Source organism: Camelus dromedarius, chromosome 1 (genome assembly GCF_036321535.1).
Source record: "Camelus dromedarius isolate mCamDro1 chromosome 1, mCamDro1.pat, whole genome shotgun sequence".
NCBI classification, from domain to species: Eukaryota; Metazoa; Chordata; class Mammalia; order Artiodactyla; family Camelidae; genus Camelus; species Camelus dromedarius.
Genome location: NC_087436.1, coordinates 19,182,299 through 19,207,957, shown reverse-complemented (window position 1 = coordinate 19,207,957; position 25,659 = coordinate 19,182,299). Strand labels below are relative to the sequence as shown.

The window sequence follows — 25,659 nt, the reverse complement described above, 5'->3', positions numbered from 1 at the left end:
AGTAGTGAACTATAAATATTTTTGGGGCACTTGAGCGCATTGAAATTCAATAAGCCATCTCTTTCTGAGGACTTCATCTTGGTTCCTCTTACTGTGCATCTGTCAGGAATGAGACTTTTTCTTATTTTCTAGCTAGAGGACAGACAGTGGTAAAGGAGAGTTCTACTGATGTAAAAGAATCAATAAAATTTCTTTATGTCAAATTTACTATTATTTGCTATTTATTCTATGGAGGAAATAAACACTAAAGCAGATTATTATTTCTTCTAAATGACCTGAGGTAGAGGGGAAGAGTTCCAAATAAGAGATGCACTAAGACCCAGCAATTCCACTCCTGGGTATATATCCATAAAAAACAAAAACACTGATTGAAAAGATACATGTGCCCCAATGTTCATAGCAGCATTTTTAACAATTGCCAAGACACAGAAGCAACCTAAATATCCATCTACAGATGAATGTATGTGTGCATATATACTGGAATATTATTACTCAGCCATAAAAAGAATGAAATTTTGCCATTTGCAGCAACATGGATGGATTTGGAGGGCATTATGCTAAGTGAAATAAGTCAGGCAGAGAAAGGCAAATACTGTATGATGTCACTTATATGTGGAGTCTAAAAAGTACAACAAACTAGTAAATATAACAAAAAAGAAGCAGACTCAACAGATACAGAGAACAAACTAGTGATTACCATTGGGGAGGCTGGAGAGGGAGAATACAGGGTAGGGTACAAACTGTTGGGTGCAAGATTGACTCTAGGATGTATTATGCAACATGGGGAATATAGCCAGTATTTTGTAATAACTGTAAATGGAAAGTAACCTTTAAAAACTCTATGAAAATTAAGAATATTTTTAAAAATACAAATGAGATACCTCTTTACATTAAAGAGTTTTAACTTATGATTTCATTTGAGTTCCCAAACATTTAAAATAAAGTTTTGCTTTAAGAAGTTTGATTTGCAAGCAAATAATTATGTAGCCCAAAGGTCTTTCATGGGCACTACTGTTTAAAATTAAAAAGAAATCCTAAAGTTTTTAACTAAAGACTAGAGCCTAGTCAAGTGGAAACATAAACTGACCCTCACATCCCCTCTAGGTAATTATTTTTAACTGACTATTTTGACTAATTATCACAAGAAAACGACACAGGAAAAAAGTGGAATTAAGAGAAATTACTATCAAACATTTTCTCAATTAATATTCACACTTGAATTGAGAAAAATAGGAAAACTTAACTACCATCAGAAAAGTAAGAGAATAATACTAATTAGCATCTATGAACATTTGCTCTTGTCAGTAAGGTATAGCAATAAACAGTTTTAAAAACAAGCTTACTTCACATTCCTTAAGCTGAACAGTACCTACTGCTGACTTTTTAAGATAACTGAAAAAATGGTGATTTATGAAGTTGAATAAGTCATTATCACTATTGTATGATTTCCTTAGACACTGAAGGTACAACATAGCACGAAGGTGCATCCAACATTCACATAGTAATGGATAAATAAAAATAAAATTGCCAATAAAATTAAAATCGCCAATGGTTGAGTAAACCTTTCCAATGAAAATGACTCAGCCATGAAGAATGATACAAAAACCAATGACTCACCAATAATTGGATCAGGTGCAATGTCACTTCTCCTCTCCTTCCATGACAGCAGGCAGTCAAGGCTGGTGAGATCTGCAGTTTCTATGTAATTACTAACCGTCAGCATCATCTGATGAGCTTTTGCTATTCCATAATGAACTTTTGTTTCATCCGTCAGAAGCGTGTTCACCATCTCTGCTGTCATGTCAAAAGCTTGCTGAAAGTATTCAGAAGCTTTGTTGTAGTAGCCCTAAAAGTGTAAGAGAAAGAATTTTCTTCTTAATTTTTATTTTACCATTCCACATATTTCCCACCTTGGCATGTGCTGCGCTCATCTTTCAACAATTTCAGCAGTTCATCTTCAAGAAGAAAGAGATGAAGAGCAGGGCCTCTATTGGAATGAGTTCCTTTTTAAAAGTTATGTTTGCTAACCATGCAATATCTTAAGGTTAATTGGCTATGAAAGGTGTATCTACAAGATTGGACTGTAGGAAACCAGAGTTTTTTGGATTAAAAATGGTCAAATGTTAGCATTTTCGTATGGTTCAGCCTAATATATGGAAGCAAAAAGGAGTCTGGGAAAGGGAGAACTAAGTCACATTGATTTGGATGGAATTTTCTTACTTGTAGCATTGGATTTACCAGATGAATTATTTTAAACCAGCTCTTGTTTTCAGTCACAGCAAGAGATCATTCTCAGCCAACCCATTTAATGAACGGGGAGTGAAAATAGATGGAGGTATTTGCTGTTCGGTTTTTACTTGTGTTTTCCCATGTGCGTGTGTCATTCTTGACTGAGAATGTGAAGGTTCCCAAGCTTTTGAAAACATATGATCTTGACAACAACACTAGCATAACTTAAAGGATCAATTAAATGTCTATCTTTTCTCCAAGTCCTTTGCAACATTTTAAGGTGAAAAAATTCAAGGTCTTTCTTTCTTTCCTTCTTTCTTCCCTCCCTCCCTCCCTTCCTTCTTTCTTTTCTCCCTCCCTCCCTCCGTTCCTTCCTTGTCATCCACATCTCTCCTTCTAAAAGCTACAAATAACTAACAGTTACCTAACTCTTACGAAGTGTCAAGGCCAGTGTTAAGTACTTCATATGTATTATGTCATTAGCTTTCATAAGTCACCCGATCAAGAAATATTTTTCTTATTTTACAAATAATGAAATAGAGCCTCAGAGAAGAGACTACTTTCTGCAACCCCCCAAGTCTTCTAAAATTTCTCCTTAAAAACTCTTCCTCAAAGACGGATATTATTTTTAGTATTAAGCTACACTTTTAAAGACTCTGGGGAACAAAAAGTTCCTTTCTTCACTGATTTATAACCCTGAGGGTCCTTCATCTCCCCTCCCTCTACCTCCTTTTCTCTCTCTCATACACACAAAAACATGCACGCACACTCTTGTGAAAAGAAATGTTTTACTATGAGCTTCTGAGTCATTTTTCTTATGACATTTTATGAAGGAACTCGAAATAAAAAGCTCCATAGAAACAGCTTCATATCATACACCAGTACGGATAAAATGCATACTCAACACCTAAGCACCTCTGTACAGTCATGGAATCCAAAGAGCAGAAAAACTGACTGAATAGGGAGATTGCTGGCAAGGTGAGGAGGGGGGAAAGTAGGGCATCTGTGACAGTTACGTCACCCGAGCAGCAAACCTAACAGTTGTACGCTCACAAGGACAGCTTGGGTGAACCGTTTATTCAAGTGGTTCATTCCAGTTAAATTTGCTGATTTAAACAGAGTCCCTCCATATTACATCAATAGTAATTTTTGTTTGTTGAGGCAAACAATTCTTCCTCTTATTTCAAAGTATGAAACATAGAGTGTATATGAGGGTAAGATTACTTAATTAGAAAAAATTAAAACTATCAAAGTTCTGTATGTCAATTAAATAAGTTATATGACAGAGAAACAATATAAATATTAAAGATGACAATAAAACTAGTTAAAATTATAGATGGTCCTGCTAGACATCAAAGGTATAGGACAAAAATAGATGAAAATATATAACTAGGCCAAATGTTTCTATTTTTAAAAACAAAGTACAAATATCTAATTTTATTATTTTAGTTGTAATTTTGAGCTTTAGGCTATTTATTGTTTTAGGTGAGAGCCCCAACTGGGAAAATTAGGGGCCATAAATAAATGGTCATATATTTGAATTTCCAGAATTATTTTTATATATTATTATGTTGGAACAAACTCATTCACTCATCCATTCGTTCACTGAGCAACTCCTGTGTACCAGGCCCACGCCAGGTAGCAGGGATTCAGCAGTGAACAGAATTTATGGTCAAGGAGCTAGCTTGCTGCTAGTAGAAGTATTCATATGCCTAAAATTTTTATTAGATCTTATTTAACAAATGCTTTTTTCCCCTAAAATAGAAGCATTATAGTTAGGTAATTATTCTTCCACAAATTGTGCCTATTGTTCAATCTTTAGACACATATATACCTACCATGAAACTGGTATGGATCTAGATTTCTCTAGTTTAAAATGCTCTTAAGGAAATATAACATTAATTCTTTTCAGATGCAAGAATTTTTATACGTACTTTTTTAGAGTGTGGTTTCATTACTGTGCATTGTATTTCCAGATTTTTCATTCATAAAGAATTTAATATCTAATTTTTTTAATATCTAAATTTAATCTCCTCTCAAAGGTTCTGTCTGACATTCCACAGTCCTTTTCTGTTATCAGTTAATCCCTATTCTGTTATAGAATTCAGAAGATTTCAGAAATTAATCCTGGCGATCTTAAATAAGAGTTCAAGGATATATAAGTGAATTTATGCACTTCACAAATGCATCTTATTGGAAGAGATGATGCCTTTAATGTAGTAAGTATCACTAATAAGCATGTGGTGGACAATTTCAGGACAGGATATTATGACATCATAGACCTTGAATCAAAACTTGCATTATTACACTATAACATAGAATTTCACGCATTATTTTGATTCTTACCAGATCCTTCTTAGTGTCTAAAATGTCACTCTGTCCAATAAGCAAGCTCAGAATAAGTGGGGATTTCCCCCAGTACTAAGGAAGGATCATTTCTCACACATTTTCCTTTCTATTTTAGTATTGGAATTACCATTGTTTTAATTATGTGATTCTCTGATCTTATTAGACAATTAAAAAAACTCATAAAGGATCTATACCTAGTTATTTTCCCTAAAGTATCCTCATTTGACCCTTTACATTAACAATATATTTTCAGTTAAAAACCCATCACATCAAGAGGGTGGGATGGGTGGCCCATCTTCCATGATTATATAGTAAAATGTAAACTAATGAGGATATTTTTAAGGTGTATTAACTTTAGTTGTAACAACACTATAATAATTAGAGAAAACTATTTTCCCAAAACTATTTCATATGATATCTGTGGTCTTATAGTAGTATTATTTCTTGGAAATTATGGTTAAGAATACAATTAGAATACATTGCACTGATAATATGAAGCCAGAAAAGGTATGATGAGGGCAGTTGGCAGAGAGCCTCAAAAGGTAGACTGACAAGTATCAGCAACATTAGATTTACTTTTAAAGATTTAGTCAAGTTTTCAAATGCCAAAATATTAGGGGAAAAAAAATACCCAGAGGTTTGGAATTTCAAAAGTGAGAGAATACTAACTCTCAAGTGGTATAAAATTGGTTACAAATGTATTGATTGAATGAATTCGCTTATTTTTGTTCACCAACTCTGTGCTAGGTTCTCATCAAAGAATTGGAATGAAAAAAAAAAAAAGACAGATCTGGTCCCTATTCTCATTAAGCTTCTTTCTATTCTAGACACATTCAGCAATAACAAGAAGAAAAATACCAGTAAGAAAACTGTAAGTGCTACATGAAGAACTGAAGTAATGTTAAACAGTGACCTGGTGGCTACTTTTGATTGAGTTGCCTCAAGGAAGCTTTCTCTAAAGATGTGGCATTTAGCTGAGTTCTGAATGACAAGAAGTCAGCAATATGAAGTTCAGACTAGGGAGCAGTCCACGCAAAGCATTCCAGCTAAAGTGAATGTTCTCAGGCAGAAAGAAGCTCAGCATGTTTGAAGAACTCCATGAAAGTCCATTTGGCTGTGGTGGAGACAATAAGGAGGAGCGAGGGAGGCTATAAAGTCAGGGATTGGGGATGGGTGGTTAATGCATCTCATGCAGACTGCTTCAAGTCAAGGTGAGGATGCATATTTATGTTCTGAGAAGAATAGGAAGCAATGGAAGTATTTTAAGCAGAGAAACAATATGATTTTATTTATATTTTGAGATAATTACTTGGGCCTCTGGGTGGGGGCTGGATTTGATGGAGGAGAAATGAGGAAATGAGTTCAGAGCTTACTGTAACAGTACAGGTGAGAAAACACTGTGTTATAAACTGATGTGGTGATAGTAGCAGAGATAGAAGTGGGCGGATCTGAGATGTGTTTTGGGGGCATAAAGATCAGGGTTTACTTCCGGATTGGATGTGGAAGGTGGGGGAAGAAGAATCAAAGAATATTCAGATTTTTGGCGTGAGCAGTTGGGTTGATGGATAATGGTACCATGCATTAAGATGCGGAAGACTGGGGAGAAGTAGGTCAAGGGAGAGAGGAATCACATTTAGTTTGAGATGTATATTAGAAGACATCCATGTAGAGATGCTAAGTAGGCAGTTGGCTTTACAAGTCTGCAGTGCCGAGGAGAGATTAAGGTTGGAGACACAAATCTGGGAGCAACAGCATATGGCTGGTAATTGGGAGTGGCAATGGGAGTGGCTGAAATCATCGAAATCAATGATAAGGCAAAGAAAAGACTGTAGTGATTAAGAGTACGCATTTGAATATCACAGCCACCCGGAAGCTTGGAGACCTGGTGGTGGTGGGGGAGTTAGTTAAACTCACTGAGCCTGGGAAAAGGGAAGTCAATGGAATGATACCACTTAAGGGTGTGAAGCATAATAGTGGCTCTACCACTGATAAAGATGGTGCTTACTTCCTCTGCCAGGCACTGTTCTAAGTGCCTTACATTTATTAAGACAACACACAAAACAACCTTATAAGGTGAGAAAACTGAAACACCTAGAAGGTAAGTAGCTTGTCCCAGGTCACAGATCTTACAAGTGAAAGAGCTGGGCTTTTAATCCAGTCTGGTCTCAGAGTTAGCGCTTTTAATCACTACATGCAGAGCCTCAGAAAGATTAAGACAAGGTGTATCAGAACAGTTTGAGAATGTCACTACCTTCAAAAATGATAGATCTCATTCATGATCAAAACAGCAATTGTAATAGAGAAACGAGCCTCTTTCATACTGTTTCGAAAGGAGAATCTAGGTAATAAAAGATAAAGTCAGGAGAAGATAAACCAAAAGTCCATCTTGACCAATGCATTTCGCTAGCAATGGACTCTTGAATGAGATACTTTTATTTTAGACTTTTTTCTCTCTTCTTTCACATAACCAATCTGTTGCTAGAATTCCTTATTTCCTTCAGAATTACTCTTGGGACTGTCCTTTCTTCTCCTGAGGGACCAAGCAGGGGCATCACAGCTGGATTAAAAAAAGCAAGAATTTGGAGCAAGGGAGGTGAATGTTAGTGTCAGCAGTAAGAGCCAATTGTTATAATGAAGTTCCTTTGAATTGACATATTTTAATTGCTTTTCAAATCCAAAATCACTTAGACTCTGCACTGGCTGTGAAGATACGAATCAGCGTTAGCAGCCTGCAGTGACTGGACCAAGATGGCGACCAGGTCCCGGAAGAGGAGGAAGTAAGAGGCATCTCTCTTCCCAGTCACTGCCTTGTGCATTGACTAAGTCCTGCACTCCTGGGGCCATTCCACACAACTTATTATGGGAAGGTAAAGAGCACATGAAAGTAGAATTTTAAAGTTTTGCAAATTTCTCCCTATGAGCAAGGAACACATACTACTCACTTTTTCATTGTAGATGTCCCCAAGCATTGTACTTGCTCTCACAAAATCTAGGCTTTGAAAATTGTTTCTTGCAATTTTCACAACTTTTTTCAAGTATTTAATTGCTTCCGTCATCTGTCCTTGGCTAGAAGAAATAAAACAAGAAACTATTGGAATATCATTCCATTTAATGTACAGTAAAGAGAAGATTTTTTTGTGTGTCTTTGCTTTAGAAACTGCAAGATGGTTATCAGGATAATGAAATGTAAAGTGTACATTTTAAAAATAAGTGGCTTGTCTTTGTTGGAGTATACAGTGAGTTAGAACTTAAACTTTTAAATGCCCATGCATTGTTGGTAGGATTGTAAAATGGTGCAGCTGCTTGGAAAAATAACTTGGCAGTTCCTCAAAAAGTATAGTATATAGTTACCATATGACCCAAGAATTCCACTCCTGTGCATATACCCAAGAGAAACAAAAACACATGTTCACACAAAAACTTGTACATAAATGCTCATAACATTATACATAACGGCCAAGAAGTGGGAACCACCCAAATGTCTATCAATTGAATGGATAAGTAAAATATGCTATATTCATACAATGGAATATTATTGAGCCATAAAAAGGAATAAAGTAGTGAAACATGCTACAGCATGGATAAACCTTGAAAACATGCTAAGTGAAAGAAGCCAGTTACACAAAAACACACATATTGTATGGTTCCATTTACATGAAATGCCCAGAACAGGCAAATCCACAGAAACAGAAGGTAGTTTAATGGCTACCAGAGGCTGGGAAGAGGGGAGGCAATTGGGAGTGGCTGCTAACAGTTAGGGGTTTCTTTCTGAGGTGAAGAAAATGATCTGAAATTAAACAGTGGCTGTGGTAAGGGATAGCTCAGTGGTAGAGTGCCTGCTTGGCATGCACAAGGTCCTGGGTTCAATACCCAGTACCTCCACCAAGAAATAAATAAAATAAATAAATTTAATACTTCCCCCCTAAACAAAAACAAAAACAGTGGTGATGGTTGTAAAACTCTATGAATATACTAAGAACTACTGAAATGTAGATGTTAAAGGGGTAAATGTATGATATATGAATTATAACTCAGTAAAGTTATTTAAAAAAAAAACTCTAAAAAGGTTGAAATTTTCCACATTCCTTTGCAAATGAAAACAGTTCCTTGAGGGGAGGCCTATGTGATTCATAAAATACCTGCAGGAAATATTAGAACAGATATGATAAAAACAGAGGATTCTGAAATCTAACTAGAATTCAAGGCAGGAGAGAGAGTCAGAGTCTCGGCTCCTGGCACAAGCATCTGGCAAACAGCAAGAATTTATAAAAACAAGAAATAAGATTTTACTGTTTTATGCCACTAGGATTTTGGTGACTGTTAGAGTAACTCAAATGACCAAAACTGACTAAGACAAATTTGACTATTTTTTTCTTTCGTAAAGAATATAATGGTCAAATCAATATGGGGTATACCTTAAATTTATACAGTGCTATATGTCAACTATACCTCAAGAAAACAAACAAGGTTCGGGGGGAAGTAGAGGGGTGGAGGAATAAATTGGGAGTTTGGGAATTGCAGATACTAACTACTGTACATAAAATGGACAAACAACAAGTTTCTACTGTATAGCACAGGGAACTAAATTCAATATCTTACAGTAACCTATAATGAAAAGGAATATATGTACGTATATGCATGACTGAATCATTATGTTGTGAACCAGAAATTGACACAACATTGTAAACTGACTATACTTCAATAAAAAAAAAAAAGAAACTGGAAGAAAAAAATAATGTACTTCTATCTGGAATATTAAATTAATTAATTAATATCATCAGAAAAAGAATAGAGGGGCACATTATTTTTAAAATTTCAATGAATTATATTCGGGTACTTCTATTATTTGAATTCAGCTCTCATTTTACAAATCTGAGTCCCCAGTATGCATTAGTTTCTCATGATCTGAATGCTACTCCAAGGATACACAAATCATAGTTTCATAGGATTAAGAGCTAAATGGTCAGGGAAGAGAGAAGTGGAAAAAGTCTAAAAATCTCTCTCAAGGAGCTAATTCTTTGAAAGGCTGTCTAAAGAGATCAGCTCTTTTCTTTTAGGAGCCAATTGTAGTGATGTCCTATGTGAAGAACACTTGAGGGTCTACTGAGAGAGGTACGCTTTCATAGGGGCAAATGAGATTAGCAACCAAGGTGAAAAAAATCTTTGAGCAACCAAAGAGACAGAAATTTTTGTAAACAGCTACATCCAAGGTAAAAAATGCTCTGACTGACTCAGCTCAGGCAGCTGAAGACAAAGTCCACCTCCAGGAACATTTGACTGCTGATTCAGACTCCTGATTCAGAGCCATAAAGAATTAAAACATTATGAGCCAGGCAAGACAGGATTCCAAAATAATGGGTCCAAATTAAGTATGCTAAAGAAAATTCAGTATTTGTTGAATGTCTGGCTTTTTTATTTTTTATTTTTTGATCAATCCTTAAAACAGAAAGGTGAATCTAAGCTTATATGCAATTCCACTGTTAAATCATGTCAGAACTGTTAACATTTTGTATTAAAGTGATAAAATCCAGAATTTAGAGGTTTTAAAATAACAGAAAAACCTATAAGGTGTTCTTTAATGGAGTAAAGTAAAGGAGGCACTCTTACTGTTGAATGTCTCTGAATCCCTACAACTACCTCTTTGCTTTCATAGGTTAATAGTTTTCAGTGAGCACCTGTCCCTTAGTAAAACACAAGATGAAATTCTGAGATGCAGACACTGTTTTGCAATTGAGTTGATTCTTGCATGGGCATTTCTCTTTGTTTATACAGCAAGGATATACTCAGAGGACCTCCAGATAGGATGGTGACAAATATGACATATAGAGAAGCTTTGCTACAAATCTTTATGTTATTGCAACTAAAGAAAAATTTAGCAACATTAATACCATGTTTCACTTATTCTAAAATACACACATTCCCACATTTTAACATTTCTGAAATCACGATCCATCACAACAGGTGGCATTTTATAATCTCAGACAGGGAGCAGTCAAGTCACAGTTGTTGCTGAACTCATCTGTGTTCCTGGAGATGACCTACGATTGCAATGCTTTGATCTTTCTGTCACAACTACTTAAAGATAATTTCAGAAAGGAATATGGGGACTCGCTGTTTTCTAAAAGTCTTTCCCTGAAATTTTCTGGAAGACAAGAAAGTGCCACCTTAAAAACTGGAGATTGAATGTCCATGACTTGGCAGAAATCCTGGAGGTGATACTGGAGCACTTATTTTAAGAAAGGCTATATAGCATCAGTGTTCTTGATTTCACAAAAGATGACAGGTATGAGAGAAAAAAGATAGTGACAATTCTGAGTTTAAAAGCGATTCAGAAGAATTGGGCTTTGAATGCAAAGATGTTTGAGGAGTGTAATAAATTTACTTTGCTTATATTTTCTTTTTACATGAATTCTCAAGAGTAATTATAAAAATACCTATGTATAAATGAGTCTAAAGTAGCTTTTATTAAGTATAAAATCAAAATTCTAACCAATAAGAAAAGTAATGTCAATTTAGTTAGAATATTTTTCTTTCTTGGGTATGTTAAGGTGTATCTTCCAATAGGAAGAATCTTAGATTCAGTGAAATCCGGAAATAAAGCTACTCCTTCAGTGTAATGGATTAGGTTAGTTCATTGGCTAGTGAATGATGCAAATTTTCTGGGAAGTTTAAAATTCACATTGTACTTATAAATGTGTGCACATGATATGACTGGAACATAATGAGACTGAACAACTTGAAACTGGTCTAATTACTTTATAGGACTAATAAATCTCTATCTGTATTGACTCATTTTAATTTAATTTTATGCAAAAAATCAATGTAACTAATTTTTTTTGTTTTTGTGTTTTTGTCATGTGTGTGTAGCCATAAAGCAATCAAATATTCACTGTTCTGGTTGTATGGTGGACATCAAAATATTAACAGTTCTAACCTCACACATTTTTTTGCAAAGTGGTTCTTATTTCCCTGATTGTAGTTAAAATAGCAAAATTTAACATGCACCCAAATCTCTGAGCAAACAGAACTCACCACAGAATCATTTTTTCCATGAATGTCTACGATAAATAATTGATGAGCTCTATTATTACCATATGCGATAAATAGTTGGAAAAGCGCTTCTTGAAAAAGTAATATAAAAGGTAATATTTGATTTTTAGTGGCAAGAAGTTGAGATTTTTTCACATCAGAAATGGTCAGTAAATGGAATAATAACTTCATGCAAAAACATTTTCGTACATTTAGAATATTCATAAAATAACCCCATGAATGGAATGTTTGTGTTAGCATCACTATCAGCCAAATTAAAATTTGTCTGGATGTTTTACAAAATCAACTAGAATGAGTTGGGAAATCATGTTCACAACCAAGGGGAGTTATATAAGATTAGGATTCATACTCGACTTGGAAAAAATGTCTAGCTGCCTTGAAACACTGACTAAAATGAAGTATTGTGTCTAAATGCTGTGTTTCTATGATCTGTATGGAAATAAACACAGCAGCTCTGAGGATCATTATTCCATGGTCTTTGATCTGTACTAAGCATTTAATAAAACTAGTCTTTAAGTGTCAAAAAAGATGGGAGAATTGTATGGTATATGAATTATATTTCAATAAAGCTGTTATCTAAAAAAAATAAAACCTTTAAAAAATTTATAAAATATGAGAGGTAGTTTGTTCTTGCAAGTGTCCCTTAGCAGTGAAATCTCAGGTATCACTAAAGTCACCTAGACAAGGGACAAAATGCTTAGAAAGAAATACAGTTTCTAGCAGAGTGCTTGGTGTATATAAGGCTTTCATATATTTTTGAATAAAGAAATGGTTGAAAATTTGAGATGGGAAACATTTATGCAGCACACATAAAAATTAAGCTTCAAAAAAAAAAAAAAAAAGAAAAAGAGGTAAGTTTCCAGGTAAGTCATGAGAATGTCATTGGATGTTTAGAGTCCATGGCTATAAACTGTGTCCTGAATATTTCAGTAATATCAAGAATATTTTTTTATTTCAGGAACATCTTTTGAGAGACTATCAAATGCCCTAGAATGTTCTAGAGACAGGGGAATATGGTTCCTGCCCTTCAACAGTTTCACTTTCAATTTGGAGAGATAAATCTATGCATTTGTATGTGGGATGAACTGTGTTAAGCACTGATAACACATACAAATAGCCAACAGGTACATGAAAAAAAAATACTCAATATTGCTAATTATCAGGTAAATTTAGTCTTAAAAGCCAGTCAAAAGGATATGGAGCCAAATCTAGGGAATACGATGGTGATCTCAAAGCATCTACACAAATCTGAAAAATGGTAATATGCGTTGAGGGGAGACATCTTTGAACTATAAGCTGCATAAAACATTCTGTGTGCTTATAGTCACAGGCTATATGCTCTATTCTCATGTTTCCTCCTCCTCCCCCCTAATCCAGGTCTTCAGCACAGACTGGGGGTCGCTGCTGTTAACCATCCAACTTTCTCCAAAAGTTTCTCCCTCTTTAGCGTCTAGCACGCTCAGCCAATCTCCATTCTCTCATTTTTCCTATATCTCTCATTTCCCCAGTACTTTACTGACATTGAGGTCTCTGCCCACCCAAAGCTGGCTGCTTCCAGAGTTCTGTCCAAGGCCTTCCTCTCCCCTCCATTAAATGCTTGTTATGGGCAACTTCGTAGACTGCTATGGTGTGTCCTAACTCCTATGTACACATGCCCAGCGCATCTGTATTTCCAGCTGTTATTTTCACCCTGTACTTCACATCCGTATTTCCAATTGTCTGGACATAATTAGTATGCAAAGGAAGATAGTTCCCTCCAAGTGAAGTCATCTGATGATGAGACTGATGGCATTTTTAAATTACTCTTTAGGAAACTCCTTCATAGTGTTGTGGTATAAAGCATTCCCAAGTAATTTAATGAATTTTGCCCCAAAATAGGATTACCCACAGAGATTCTTTTCTATGTTTTCTAAACATGGCTGTAGATCCTTCTGGCTGTTCCCAAAGACGAAACCCATCTCTCAAACAATGATGTGCTGCTCTAGGGGCTATATAAAAGAATATGCCATAAGCTCAGAAAGTATTTCAAAGAAGTTTTTAAAGGAGGTAGTGGCAGGATTAGAGGTGTAAACTTGAATAACCTCCCAAGATTTGATGAGAACAACATTGACTTTCATAGATATGTTGTGGCATGTTTGTAAAAATAAATTAGATTGCTTTAAAATCTTTTTGCTTAAACCATGTGTGCTATGGTGGATATTAGAAAGATCTAGGCTTGAATCCCAGCTTTGCCTCTTAGATGAATAATACTAATCACATCTGCACTCTTTCTCATTTTTGAAATGGCCGTAAGTTCTCATGAGATGAAAAACTGCATATATGTATAGTCTGGCACATAGTAGTGATTCAATAAATGATGGCTGGTATTATTATTACCTCTCAGAGAAATAAAAAGAAATCACACCCACAGCTCTCTACTTGTCTCCCACTAGTCAAGAAGAAAAATTCAGCTAAGTGTTACTTTTTGAAAAATCTTCCATTATGTAATGAATTAAACATCATAATTTGAATGCATACTGTGCAAGACAAACACAAAGCCCTGGTGTCTATTTTCTAGAGGGGCAGAGCCATAGAACTTTTTGTTTACTTGAATATCAGGTACTATCAATGCGTTCTTTTGTCCTTTCTTATTGATAAAAGAATGCTCTACATACCAGAATTAGTATATGTTATTACATATTGAATGGAATTTTACATTCCCAAAGGTGTGAGTGTTGCCTTTTATGATTCTGTCCTCACTTTCTCATAACAAAATTATGAATAATCTTCTACACTTAAACATCGTTAAATTCTCCAGAAATACTATGAATTGTTTGAGGAATATTTCAAGTGCAGATACGGAGTAAAATACCATGAGAGGTGCACTCATTACTTTAAATATTTGTTTTGTGGAACAACTAAAATGGTATTAAGAGAACTCGAGGGTATAAAAATATTAGTAAATAAAATAGTATACTATTTAGAATTTTAAGCAAAGTTGGAGATTTCTAGGACTAGAAATGTTTTCTCAAATTGGTGTTAACTCGAAGATCTTTCTTGGACTGCAAGTTTAAAGAAAAATTGATGAAATAAGAAAAAAAGTAGAGACTTCTTTCATATTATTTTAAAACCTTAGGGAAAAATGATCATTTTTATTTAGCTAAAATGAATTCACTGGAGCATACTTATGTTCATGTTTCTAAAAGCGGATATATTTTTGATGGAAGCACATTTTGGATTAGGTTTGTCTAGCTGAGGATTGTTAAATCACAACATACACAAACAAAAAAGCAAGTTCAGTGAACAAGAAACACAAAATAGTATAAATAAAACTATTGCTGTGTGAGTTGAGTTGTTTTTCTCCCAGAGGAGCAACAGATCTCTAAAACATCCAAAATTATCTGGAACTTGCTCTAACATTCGTGCTAGAGAAAAAGGCTTTCTTTTATAAATTATATGCTCCACTCAATGAATGTGCGGTGCTATAGTCAGCAAAGCTGTTAATAAAGCATCTGAAATAGAAACAGTTTATGCTGCTGAAAGGCTTTCCAACTTTAAAAGTTAGCAATAGATTTAGAAACCAGTCTTTCTTTGGAAGGGAAAGAATCAAATATTGTCTTACAGAAAAGCTACAGATTATTTGTGTAAGTTAAAGGACAAGGTTAAAATGTTACACAAATATTAATTCCGGTTTTCTATATGCAGTGCACAGGTGCAACTTGAACAGCATATTATATGGTATAATCATTAAATTCATTCAACCAGACCTTAGAGAGTTAAAAACATATATTCTGAGGAACAGGACTCCTCGGTCCAAAGAATGAGAATGAAACAGCGCAGAATATTTGTGTATCAAGGTGATTCCAGTTTCCAACTGGGAAAACAGGACTGTTAACACCCACATCCCCTGACAACTGTCCAATTATGTATATCACACTTGGCCTACTGTTTGCAGTAGAAGTAATCAATAAAGGATGTGGTTGAGTGAACATAGATTTTGGTTGAATCAATGCATGAAAACTTAATCATTTACTCAGAGAGAAGAAATCAAATAGAGCAGAGATGAAACAGCCACTAAGGGGTTTGTTGATTGTGCCACCAAGTTTGTGGGCCACAGATGAAAGTAATAAGGCAAATGGAATCAGTGACAGGAGAAAATGTAAAAAGCTATTCTTAATTTCATGAATTAATAGAAATGTTTTGATGTATTTTGGGGGGGTCGTTTTTAGGAAATTTCGCATCAACCCTGGATGTTCCATTTTAAAGAATATATGAAAATTACTAGGGCATGTCATTTCTCTCAAGCAAGAAGAAATTAATTTTCAGCTATAACAGAAAGGTAATTTTCACAGTGGAAACTTTGTCCTGATTGATTTCAAGATCTCCACCGTGGAAAGTTTTCTAGGAAATAATTTAACCCAAGTTTGTGAGAAAATTTACAGTTGGTAAGGAACAAACCCACAGATGGGTTAGTTCTGACCAGTCTGTCTTGCACAACTCTCATTTTTGTGATTTTTTCCCCCCTAGATTCTTTTTAAAAGTCATCCTGCTTATTTGGAGAGTTGTAGCATTTCAGTAAATGAGCTAAAAAATGCCATGAAGAATATTGAGGATTTTTCCTCCTCTGTATTTACTCAAATTGTTTATCTATGCAATAACAATATTTACTTGGTAATTTCTCAACTCACTCTCTGTTTTATGAACCATAATTCTGGTTTTTATAGCTTTGTCACAGGCAATTGTTAACATTTTAGAATATCAACTCTTTTTTTTCCCCACTAGTATTCCAAGTGTGGGGGCGGGGAAGACACTGTAAATGCTTATTTTCTGTTATGCTACTTAAACCCTTCTGCAATCAATATTATGCAGACCAATAGCAAAAAATACCCCAGCTCACTATTAAAATCTTCATCAATAACCCTAATACTAAGACTGGGTCTACAATTACCAAGTGGGCAACTGTATTACCAAGTCCCGAGTCTTGAGCAAATGTGGTATGTTTTTCAACTGAAGGCTTAGTATAAATTCTTATAACCATTTTAGAAGCCTCCAGCCTTACAGCTTATTCACCTTTCATGAATGCTCAGCTGATGGCCTTAGACACACACTTAGCCTAGACATGGCTATCCTCTTCCATTTCCTTTAAAGAGATAAAATATGTTTATAGAGATAGGGCTCCCATTAGCGAAACTTGTGGGATTGCACAGGGTAGGAGACAGAGATTTAGAGGTAAAGCTAAGCTTCATTCGCAGCCTGATTTATTTCTCAGTCACCACCACCATAATTTCCTCTGTTTTGGCTGTGTTCCATTGTTTGCATGTCATTGCTTATCTGAGCACAGTTTAGAACTATGAAACGGATATACATGTGTTTGTGTGTGTGTGCGTGTGCATGTGTGCATCAAAGAAAACTAAGCCCTTGAAGCAAAATTTTCTAAAAATGACCACAAAATGTGTATCAAAGCACTTCTAGTGATTAGTGGACTCGATTTAATAAGGCTTCTCAGACATCCAAGGTGCTGTTGTCTACTTGTATAGAATTTTTGTTTTTAAAGCCTCTGTCTGTCTCTAAAGGTCTTTTGCACAAATGGTGAAAGACTATACCGAGGTTTACATTGCCCTGAGCGCTCCTCCATAACCACCAACAGTGCTGCAAAACGGCAGATTTGGAGTGGAAAGTTTGCAGTGGCATCAAGACACTATTTCCTAATGACCTCAGAGTAAGCACTTCCTGTACTCTTTTGTGCATTACATAACATTATACAATTAAGAACCTATATCTACCGCACAAATCATTGATGGCTGCATTGGTATTTTAGCAGATGGGAATTCTTATAAGTGGAATTCACTTTCATTTGGTATACAGGTGAGATGGGGGTATGTTTTCTTGCCCATTATATGTTTGCGCCAAGGCAGGCTGCTAGAGTGTTCAGAGTGCTGGGCTATAACCACCCCCAATCCTACCTGAAACATACCCTACTTCATGATGCATCAAATACAGCTGGATCCTTTTTCACACCCCCAACCCCAAATAGTACTTAAGCAGCCAAATGAGCACATTTTGATTGTTGTTGTTGTTGCCAATATTTATCAGATAATTGCTTTCAGCCCTCCCCTTAGCTTTTAGTGTACAGATCAAGAACTCAAATCCTGGAGTGGAGACCAACATATTCCAGATGAGACACCAGTTTAACAGGTGAGAATATCTGAAGATAAACTCAGGTCTCCAGAAGTTTCAAAAATAATTATAAAGACTATCAATAACCCAAAATAGTTATAAAGACTATCAGTATATCAATTTCAAAAATAGTTATAAAGACTGTCAGTCCAACACTTGTCCTGTGACACAGTAAGTGCTTAATATATGTTCATAAAAGAAAATATTTTTCTTTGAGGTTTTATGTCTTTAGTTATGTTGGGACACAATGTCATTTTGTAGAAATTATTTTATAAACATGTTAATGGATGCACTTATTTCATTGTACAGGTTTAGGCCAGGTCTGCTACTACAAAGCAAGACCAATAATCCAACCATTTTCTACTGATTCTGGGAAGGGTTAACAGCAGACTCAAGTAATTTAATAATCAAAATGAGCCGGACAAAAAGGCACAAAGTGGGTATGTCCAAACAGACATTAAATTGAATCCTTACATGTCTCTTTTTTGTCTTCAAATATGTTTCTTTCTGGTAGTTATTTGAAAAGTAAAAGTTTAAGGGATAGCTGGATTGATTGTCCATGGACTGGTTATCAATTTTTATTTGAAAGGACCACAACACTCATGGGTTGCTTGCTTTCCCATGGCTCGCCCTGCCTTCCTTGAGTAAATGTCCATACTCTCCTTATAAGTCTGTCTGTCCCTAACCATTCATCCAGCGTGGACTGCATTGCATTTTTTTTTTTTTGTAGGGCACCTTTCATTTCATTGGTGTTGTATTTTAATATTTCATTAATTATTTATATAATATTGAATGATGATTATATTGGTAATGGTAATTATGCATTGATGATCCACTTTCAATGTACGAGGCATTTTAAATCTTTTGAATAGCAATTTTACCTTTTAAAACATCACCTTGTTTTTTTAATTTTTTTCCTTTTTTTTATTGACGTATAGTCAGTTTATAATGTTGTGTCAATTTCTGGTGCACAGCATAGTGTTTCAGTCATACATATACATACATATATTCTTTTTCATACTCCTTTTCATTATAGGTTACTACAAGATGTTGAATATTGTTCCCTGTGCAACAGTATAAACTTATTCATCTATTTTATATGTACTAGTTAGTATATGCAAATCTCAAACTCCTAATTTATCCCTTCTCACCCTGTTGCCCCCTTGGTAACCATAAGTTTGTCTTTTCTATGTTTGTGAGTCTGTTTCTGTAAAACACCACCTTGTATGTGTTTACCACTGAAACACAAATGGGAAGAAATTAGAATTTGACACAATCTATACCTAATTATTATTACTACTACTAAAATTTTTTTAAAGCTACATCTTGGATATAACATACCAAAAACCAAGGCCTTAACTTTAATAGCTTTTCTCATTCTGTCTTGCTTAAATATAATGCAGTGATTAAATGGAGTACACAATGATCACAATAAAATGAGCGAGGGGCACATAATATATTTTCTATGGAAAAATTTCTATCAAAAGTTGTTCATGTATACTTTTGTTGAATTTTCTATTTTAAAGGAAATTGTTTTTTTTTTTTTTTTTGCGCCAACTGCTTATCCAGATATGCTCAAAGGAGAGATGTCTTAATGGAAGAAGCATGATTGAAGCATAAGATGGAAACTTTCCTCAAGGAAGAGATCTGGAAAGGTTACAGTGAGCCACAGTTACTGAAGCGTACGATATACCTCTGTGCTATCGGCTCTTCGAACCTGTGAGATGTGACCTGATTTTTCCCTCGCATTCAAGGTCACCGCTAAACTTACCAAAAATCAAAAATAAAATAATACGAAAGAGGGATAGACAAAGAAGGGTTTAGGAGCATATTTAAAAAGACTGCATTAGTTTAAAATAACTGATGATGAAAGGGTCACTTAAGAAGGGCACTGCTTAAAATTTAAGCAGGCGGTAATGGAAAGCGACAGACCTCAAACAATTTAAGTCTTTCACAGTTGAGTGAATTCCCAGTGACAGCAAGACAAGGATGTGCTAACTTACCTCTGCAGGACCTTGGCCGTGGCTTCATAGCCTCTCCCCAGGCTGAGATCATCATCCAGGTCTGTAGAGATTTTGATGTAAGTGTTAAGGACCTACGGGGAAGAAGAATATGGATGAAACATATACATGACCAGATTCACGGATGTTCCATTTCATAACAGAAAAAATTAAAATTAATAGTTGTTTTTAATGTTCCCATAAAATTTGTTTTTGTTTATTAAAAATTCATGTTGGTTTGGTTTATTTTTATCTATAGTCTAACTTGTTTCGTAGCAAGCTCTTTGAGCCATGACAGTGAAGTCTTCCTCTTGTAAAAATAATTCTTTCCCTGCACAATCCAAAATCTTCCAATTGATATAGCTTAGGTGTGAATAAATAATTGCAGGCTTACAACATTACCTTAAAATATGGGACTATTATCTTAGGTAATACAAGGCAGATTATAGTAGCCTACTATGGTAGCTTAAATATCACTTTTCTTTCTATAAATAGCTGTTTGAAAAGCATGAATTTCAGTGCCAGGCAATTTCTAAATCTATCATTTTATTAGACACATATCTCACAGTTGGTACATGTATTCAGTATACACTAAGAATATTTCTTACAAATGTACTTCATTACCAACAATCTCTTCAATAATCAAAAGATTACAGCTGCCACAGCCAAACGTATGATCTTAATTTAGCACTGCCATCATCTGCATGGGATAATTTCCCTTTTTATTCTTTTTCCCTTTCAAGGGCCAGAAGAAGGAAAATATGTAAAATAAAATGCCCTTCCTCCTTCCTCCTCCTTCATTGTTACTTGACCCAACCTATTACACACATGAAGACACAGGAAATCTCCAAAGACCTCTATGAAAATCCTTTTTGCACATTTTCTAAGGAAGAATTAGTGAAAGGCATTTGACAGCGTTGGGAAGAGTCAGCGTGAGGGAGACATCCATATGTGCTGGCGGCCTGAACTGGGCATCTTAGAAAGTTTGCATATTAGAGGCGGTGTTGATATTCATCTTTACTTTCTTAAAGTTAATATTTGGGAAATAAATTCAATGAGGCCACTGTGATACCTCATAATTCGCTGATGTGTCTGTGGGGTTTACAAGTGACGGCTTGACATAATACTGATATCAAAACTTAACTGATACATATTGACCCAGTGTTTCAATTCCCAATTAAACCTGCAAAGTTCAAATTTTTGACTCTTATTTTTAGGCCTCTTAATAAGCCCTGTATAAACCTGAGAATATTCTTTTTTTCACTCCGTTGTGCATAACTGACAACATCTAGATTAAGTCTGATATGACTTGACATAGAGCTTTCTGAGTTAAGGGGCAGAACCCTTGAATTTTGTGAATATAAATTCAGAGACTAAATATGAGACCTTATTAAATCCAAATATCAAAATATTGAAGAAGTGGCTTTCTAGTGTCTTTTTTTGGTTCATATATATTTTATATGACATTCTAGAAATTTAAAGATTAAATCTTAACTTTTTAAAGTAACAAATGTACTTTTAAACATTGAGTATTATATTTTGTGTCAAAAATAGTTCATTTATTCAGCAAATGCTGTTTCTGTATGCCAGTGCTGTGTTAGACCCTAGGAAATCTTAAAAGAGAAGAGAGCATGCTTATAGCCTTCAAGGCATTTACAGGCTAGCAGTACAGAGGTTTGTACGGATGCAGTGGTGTGAATTAGCAATGACTAAAGATAGTTTCTCCAGGGCTTAAACTCTGTTTATCCTGCATCAGTCTCCCACCCCCTGGCCATGGTGGACCCAGAAGCAGTACACACCGTCCTGCGGCACCCAGCGTTATCTTAAGGGTAGGACTCTTTGGCCCACGATTAGGAGAGCAGGTGCCTGAGAAATCACAGGTAAGTACTTCAGAGTTGATGCATCCTATTCTGCACACGTGGGCAGCACTTCCAGGACCCAACACATCTGGTCCAGGAAACCTCCCCGAGTGGCTAAAGGAAACCTCTCTCTGAGAGCTGTTGTGAGATTGCTGTGAGATTATCAGAGTGGTATTAAACCTGGGACAAGAATTCTCTGGGACTCTGTTAACCAGCCATTAGTGGACAGCTTCTGGAGAGTTCTCTCAGAGTAAAGACAACACATTTTATTTGTGGCTAGAGGGAGTTCCTCTCTCAGCTTAAATACTTTACCTAAAAAGAATATAGTTCATTACTGGCCCAATAAGGAAATAGTCAATTACGGTGGACCCCCCTTAGCCATGGGGGCTACGTGTCCAGACCCCCAGTGGATACCTGAAACCTTAGACAGTACTGAACCTTTTATAAACCATGTTTTCTTCTGTACATATATACCTATGATAAAGTTTAATTTATAAGTTAGGTACAGTAAGAGGTTAACAACCATAACTGATAATAACATAGAACAATTATGACAATATACTGTAATAAAGTTATGTAAATGTGGTCTCTTTCTCAAAATATCTTACAAATTTAATGTGTTTTGCATCTTAACTATGTACTTATCACACACTGTGGCTGTAACTTTTGCAGTTTGAGATGTGACAGCAAAATTAGCAGGAGATTCTTTTTCCTTCTTCATATTTCATAGACAGAAGATTCGTTCTTACTGCAGATCTTGGCAACTTCAGCATACAATTTTTTTTCTTTCCTTATTGAATTAAGAACTTGTACCTTTTAAAGGAAGCACTTTAGGCTTCTCTTTAGTATATCTGAACTGCCAGCATCACTCATTTTGCACTTCGGGCCATTATTAAATAAAATAATGGTAACCTGAACACAAGCCCATGAGACTGAAACAATAACCCAGTAACTTAGATAGTTACTAAGTGACTAACGGCCAGGATATGCCAGGCAAAGGGATGGTTCACATCTCGGATGGAGGGGATGGAACAGAAGGAAGACACAAGATTTTGTCACACTACTCAGAATGCTGTGCAATTTAAAACTTATGAATTATTTAGATCTGGAAATTTCCATTTTATATTTTCTGACCTTGGTTGACTGTGGGTAACTGAAACTTTGGGAAGCTAAACCATGAGTAAGAAGGGCCTACTGTTCATGAAACCCACCCTGAGGACCATGAAAGTGCTGTAGAGGAGCCCGCCTAGATCAAAGACAGGGCCTCTGCTCCTCAGGAATGTGAGTGCTGGTGGGGGAGTCAACTCAGGTGAAATCGTAAGGAGAATACAAGGCAAAACTCAGTAGATTGGTAATTGTATAGTTCAAACTAAGAGGACAGAAAGGACATTGTTAAACAGGAAAAAAATATAAAAGTGGAAAAATAATATGAGATTACTAATCATGTAGAAAATAACTGTTGGTCAGAATGTAAACTTGTGCAATCACTACAGAAAACAGTACAAAGTTTCCTTAAAAAACTAAAAATAGAGCTGCCATATGATCCAGCAATCCCACTCCTGGGCATTTATCTGGAGAAAACGCTAATTCAAAAACATACTTGCATCACAATATTCACAGAAGCACTATTTACAATAGTCAGGATATGGAAGCAACCTGAGTCCATCAACAGATGAGTCGATAAAGATGTGGTGTATATACAGTGGAATATTACTCACCTGTAAAAAAGAATGAAACATTGCCATCTGCAGCAACATTTTGAAGTAAGTCAGACAGAGAAAGTGATATGATATCACTAATATATGGAATCTAAAAAATAACACAAATGAATCTGTATACAAAACAGAAACAGACTCACAGGCATAGAAAACAAACTGAGGGTCATCAAAAGGGAAAGGAAGTGGGTGACGGATAAATTTGGGGTATTATATATAAAATAGATAAGCAACAAATATTTACTGTATAACACAAGGAGCAATATTCAATATCTTGCAATAACCTATAATGGAAAATAATCTGAAAAAATATATGTAACTGAATCATTTTGCTGTATATCTAAAACTAACACAATATTCTATACTTCAATTTTAAAAAGCATGAATATCAAATATCTCTAAAAAACCCTAAATTCTGTGGAAAATAAAGATGTTTTATATTGATCTTATGGTAAGTTACTTTACCTGCTTTTTAATTAAGGTATAATTTATAAATTATTAAATATTGATCAACTTTAATCATTAGATAAATAGTGGAATCCTCTTTACAAAGAATACTTTAAGTGGGAAAATACAGTGTGGAAATCTGAGGAATCCATAGTACTTGACTAAATATCCCTGTGGCATGCAGTATGTTAGAAACAAATCCAAGGTCTGGAAGGTTAAATTCTATTATTGCAAATCAAAGGTAGGAGAGAAAAAATAATCTCAGGTGCAAAATATTTTGATGAGTTGAAAATTCAGTGTATATCCTTAAATTTTATGAACAATGAAATTAACTTTTGTAAAAAGACAAAGGAAAACACTGATTAAGCATGCTACTATGTCGATTTCAATGAACATGATTACAAGATTACCAAAGTTGGAAAAGTCAGTTCCTGTACCTAATAAAAATTGAATGCTGTGTAGCCACTTGATCACATTGTTCCAATTTCAGTGAATAATGGAGATGAAGTTTTGAAAGGTATTTTACTAGAAGCTTTAAAGGCATGGACTTTATCTTTCCACTAGAATAAAATTGATTTACTTGAAAAGATATTTTCCAATAAAATCCAAGTTCTTAAAATGAGATAATTTCTATTGGTTACCTAAAAGCAAAACCAATAGAATACCTAGCATAAAAAAAATGAGAGTGTGCAAAAGAATAATTCTGGCAGTATGCTACAAGTTCTTTAAAGAATTGTTTGCTATAAAGTCAAATTTTAAGAATCATTAATTTATTTTGTTGCAATAGCTTTCAAGGGAGCATTGGATTTAAGTCAAGATTGTCACCTGTCAACAAAATGAATAGTATATACATATATATGTATATATAGTGTGTTTATATAGATAGGTATACACTAACACTAGTATATATCTATATCTATATAGAGAGATTGTATGAAAACAAAAATATGTATAATTTGCATATGCATGACTGGGACATTGTGCTGTACACCAGAAATCAACACATTGTAACTGACTATACTTCAATTTAAAAAAATAAATAAATTCTGTGCTTGAGCTTTGGCACCTTTAAGGCAGGACACTATGAAGCCATTATTACATCTAACAATATTAGACAACAATTGCTTTCTCTCTTTTACATCTTTAGGATTTCCAGTTGTGAGGGTGCCTTGGAACAAAAGAAAATAAACTCTTGGATACTGATCCCCTTCTTCTCTTCCTCTGTTTTCCCATTCCTTACCTCACTGCAATCTCTGTCTTATGGTCTCCTTATTTCAGACAATGTTAAAACAGAAGAAATTCTAGAAATCATGGTTTTTATAACTGCTTTCAAAACTGAAACTTACTTTAACCACTGTGATGATTATCACTCCTGGACTGATTTTCCAAAATTAGATGGGATCTTCTCCCCACCCCTCTGTCCAACCAATCATTGTAAGGAAACAGTGTCCCAGTTCATTTGTTTTAAACCCTTTTTATTTTAAGATAATTGTAGATTTACATGCAATTGTAAGAAATAATGAAGAGCATACTCAAAGCCTTAACCCAGCTTTCCCCAATGGTAACATCTCGATAGTGTATCACAATTAGGGAATTCATGTTGATACAATTCACCCACCTTACACCAGTTTTACATGCGCTTGTGTCTGTATACATATGTGTGTGTGTGCACCTGCCCACGTACATGTGGGGGGTGTTAACTGTATGCTATTTTATTGCATGTAAATATTCATGTTACCACCACCACAATCAAGATACAGAAAAGTTCTACCAGTACAATGATCTCCCATGCTACTCTTTTTCAATTCATTTTTAATATGTTTGCTACTTAGAAAAGAGAGAAAAATATTTTTT

At 35.1% G+C, this 25,659-nt stretch overlaps 1 protein-coding gene across 1 annotated transcript in view; it reads right to left on the bottom strand.

Moving 5' to 3' along the window:
* TTC29 (tetratricopeptide repeat domain 29) overlaps positions 1-25,659 on the bottom strand; it is a 646,928-nt gene that overhangs the window by 74,785 nt on the left and 546,484 nt on the right. The window contains exons 12-14 of the mRNA XM_031465188.2: positions 19,788-19,879; positions 7,521-7,644; positions 1,618-1,846 (exon numbers count right to left, since the gene is read on the bottom strand). Of these exons, the coding sequence (XP_031321048.1) occupies positions 1,618-1,846; positions 7,521-7,644; positions 19,788-19,879 (445 nt within the window). The remainder of the gene's footprint in view (positions 1-1,617; positions 1,847-7,520; positions 7,645-19,787; positions 19,880-25,659) is intronic.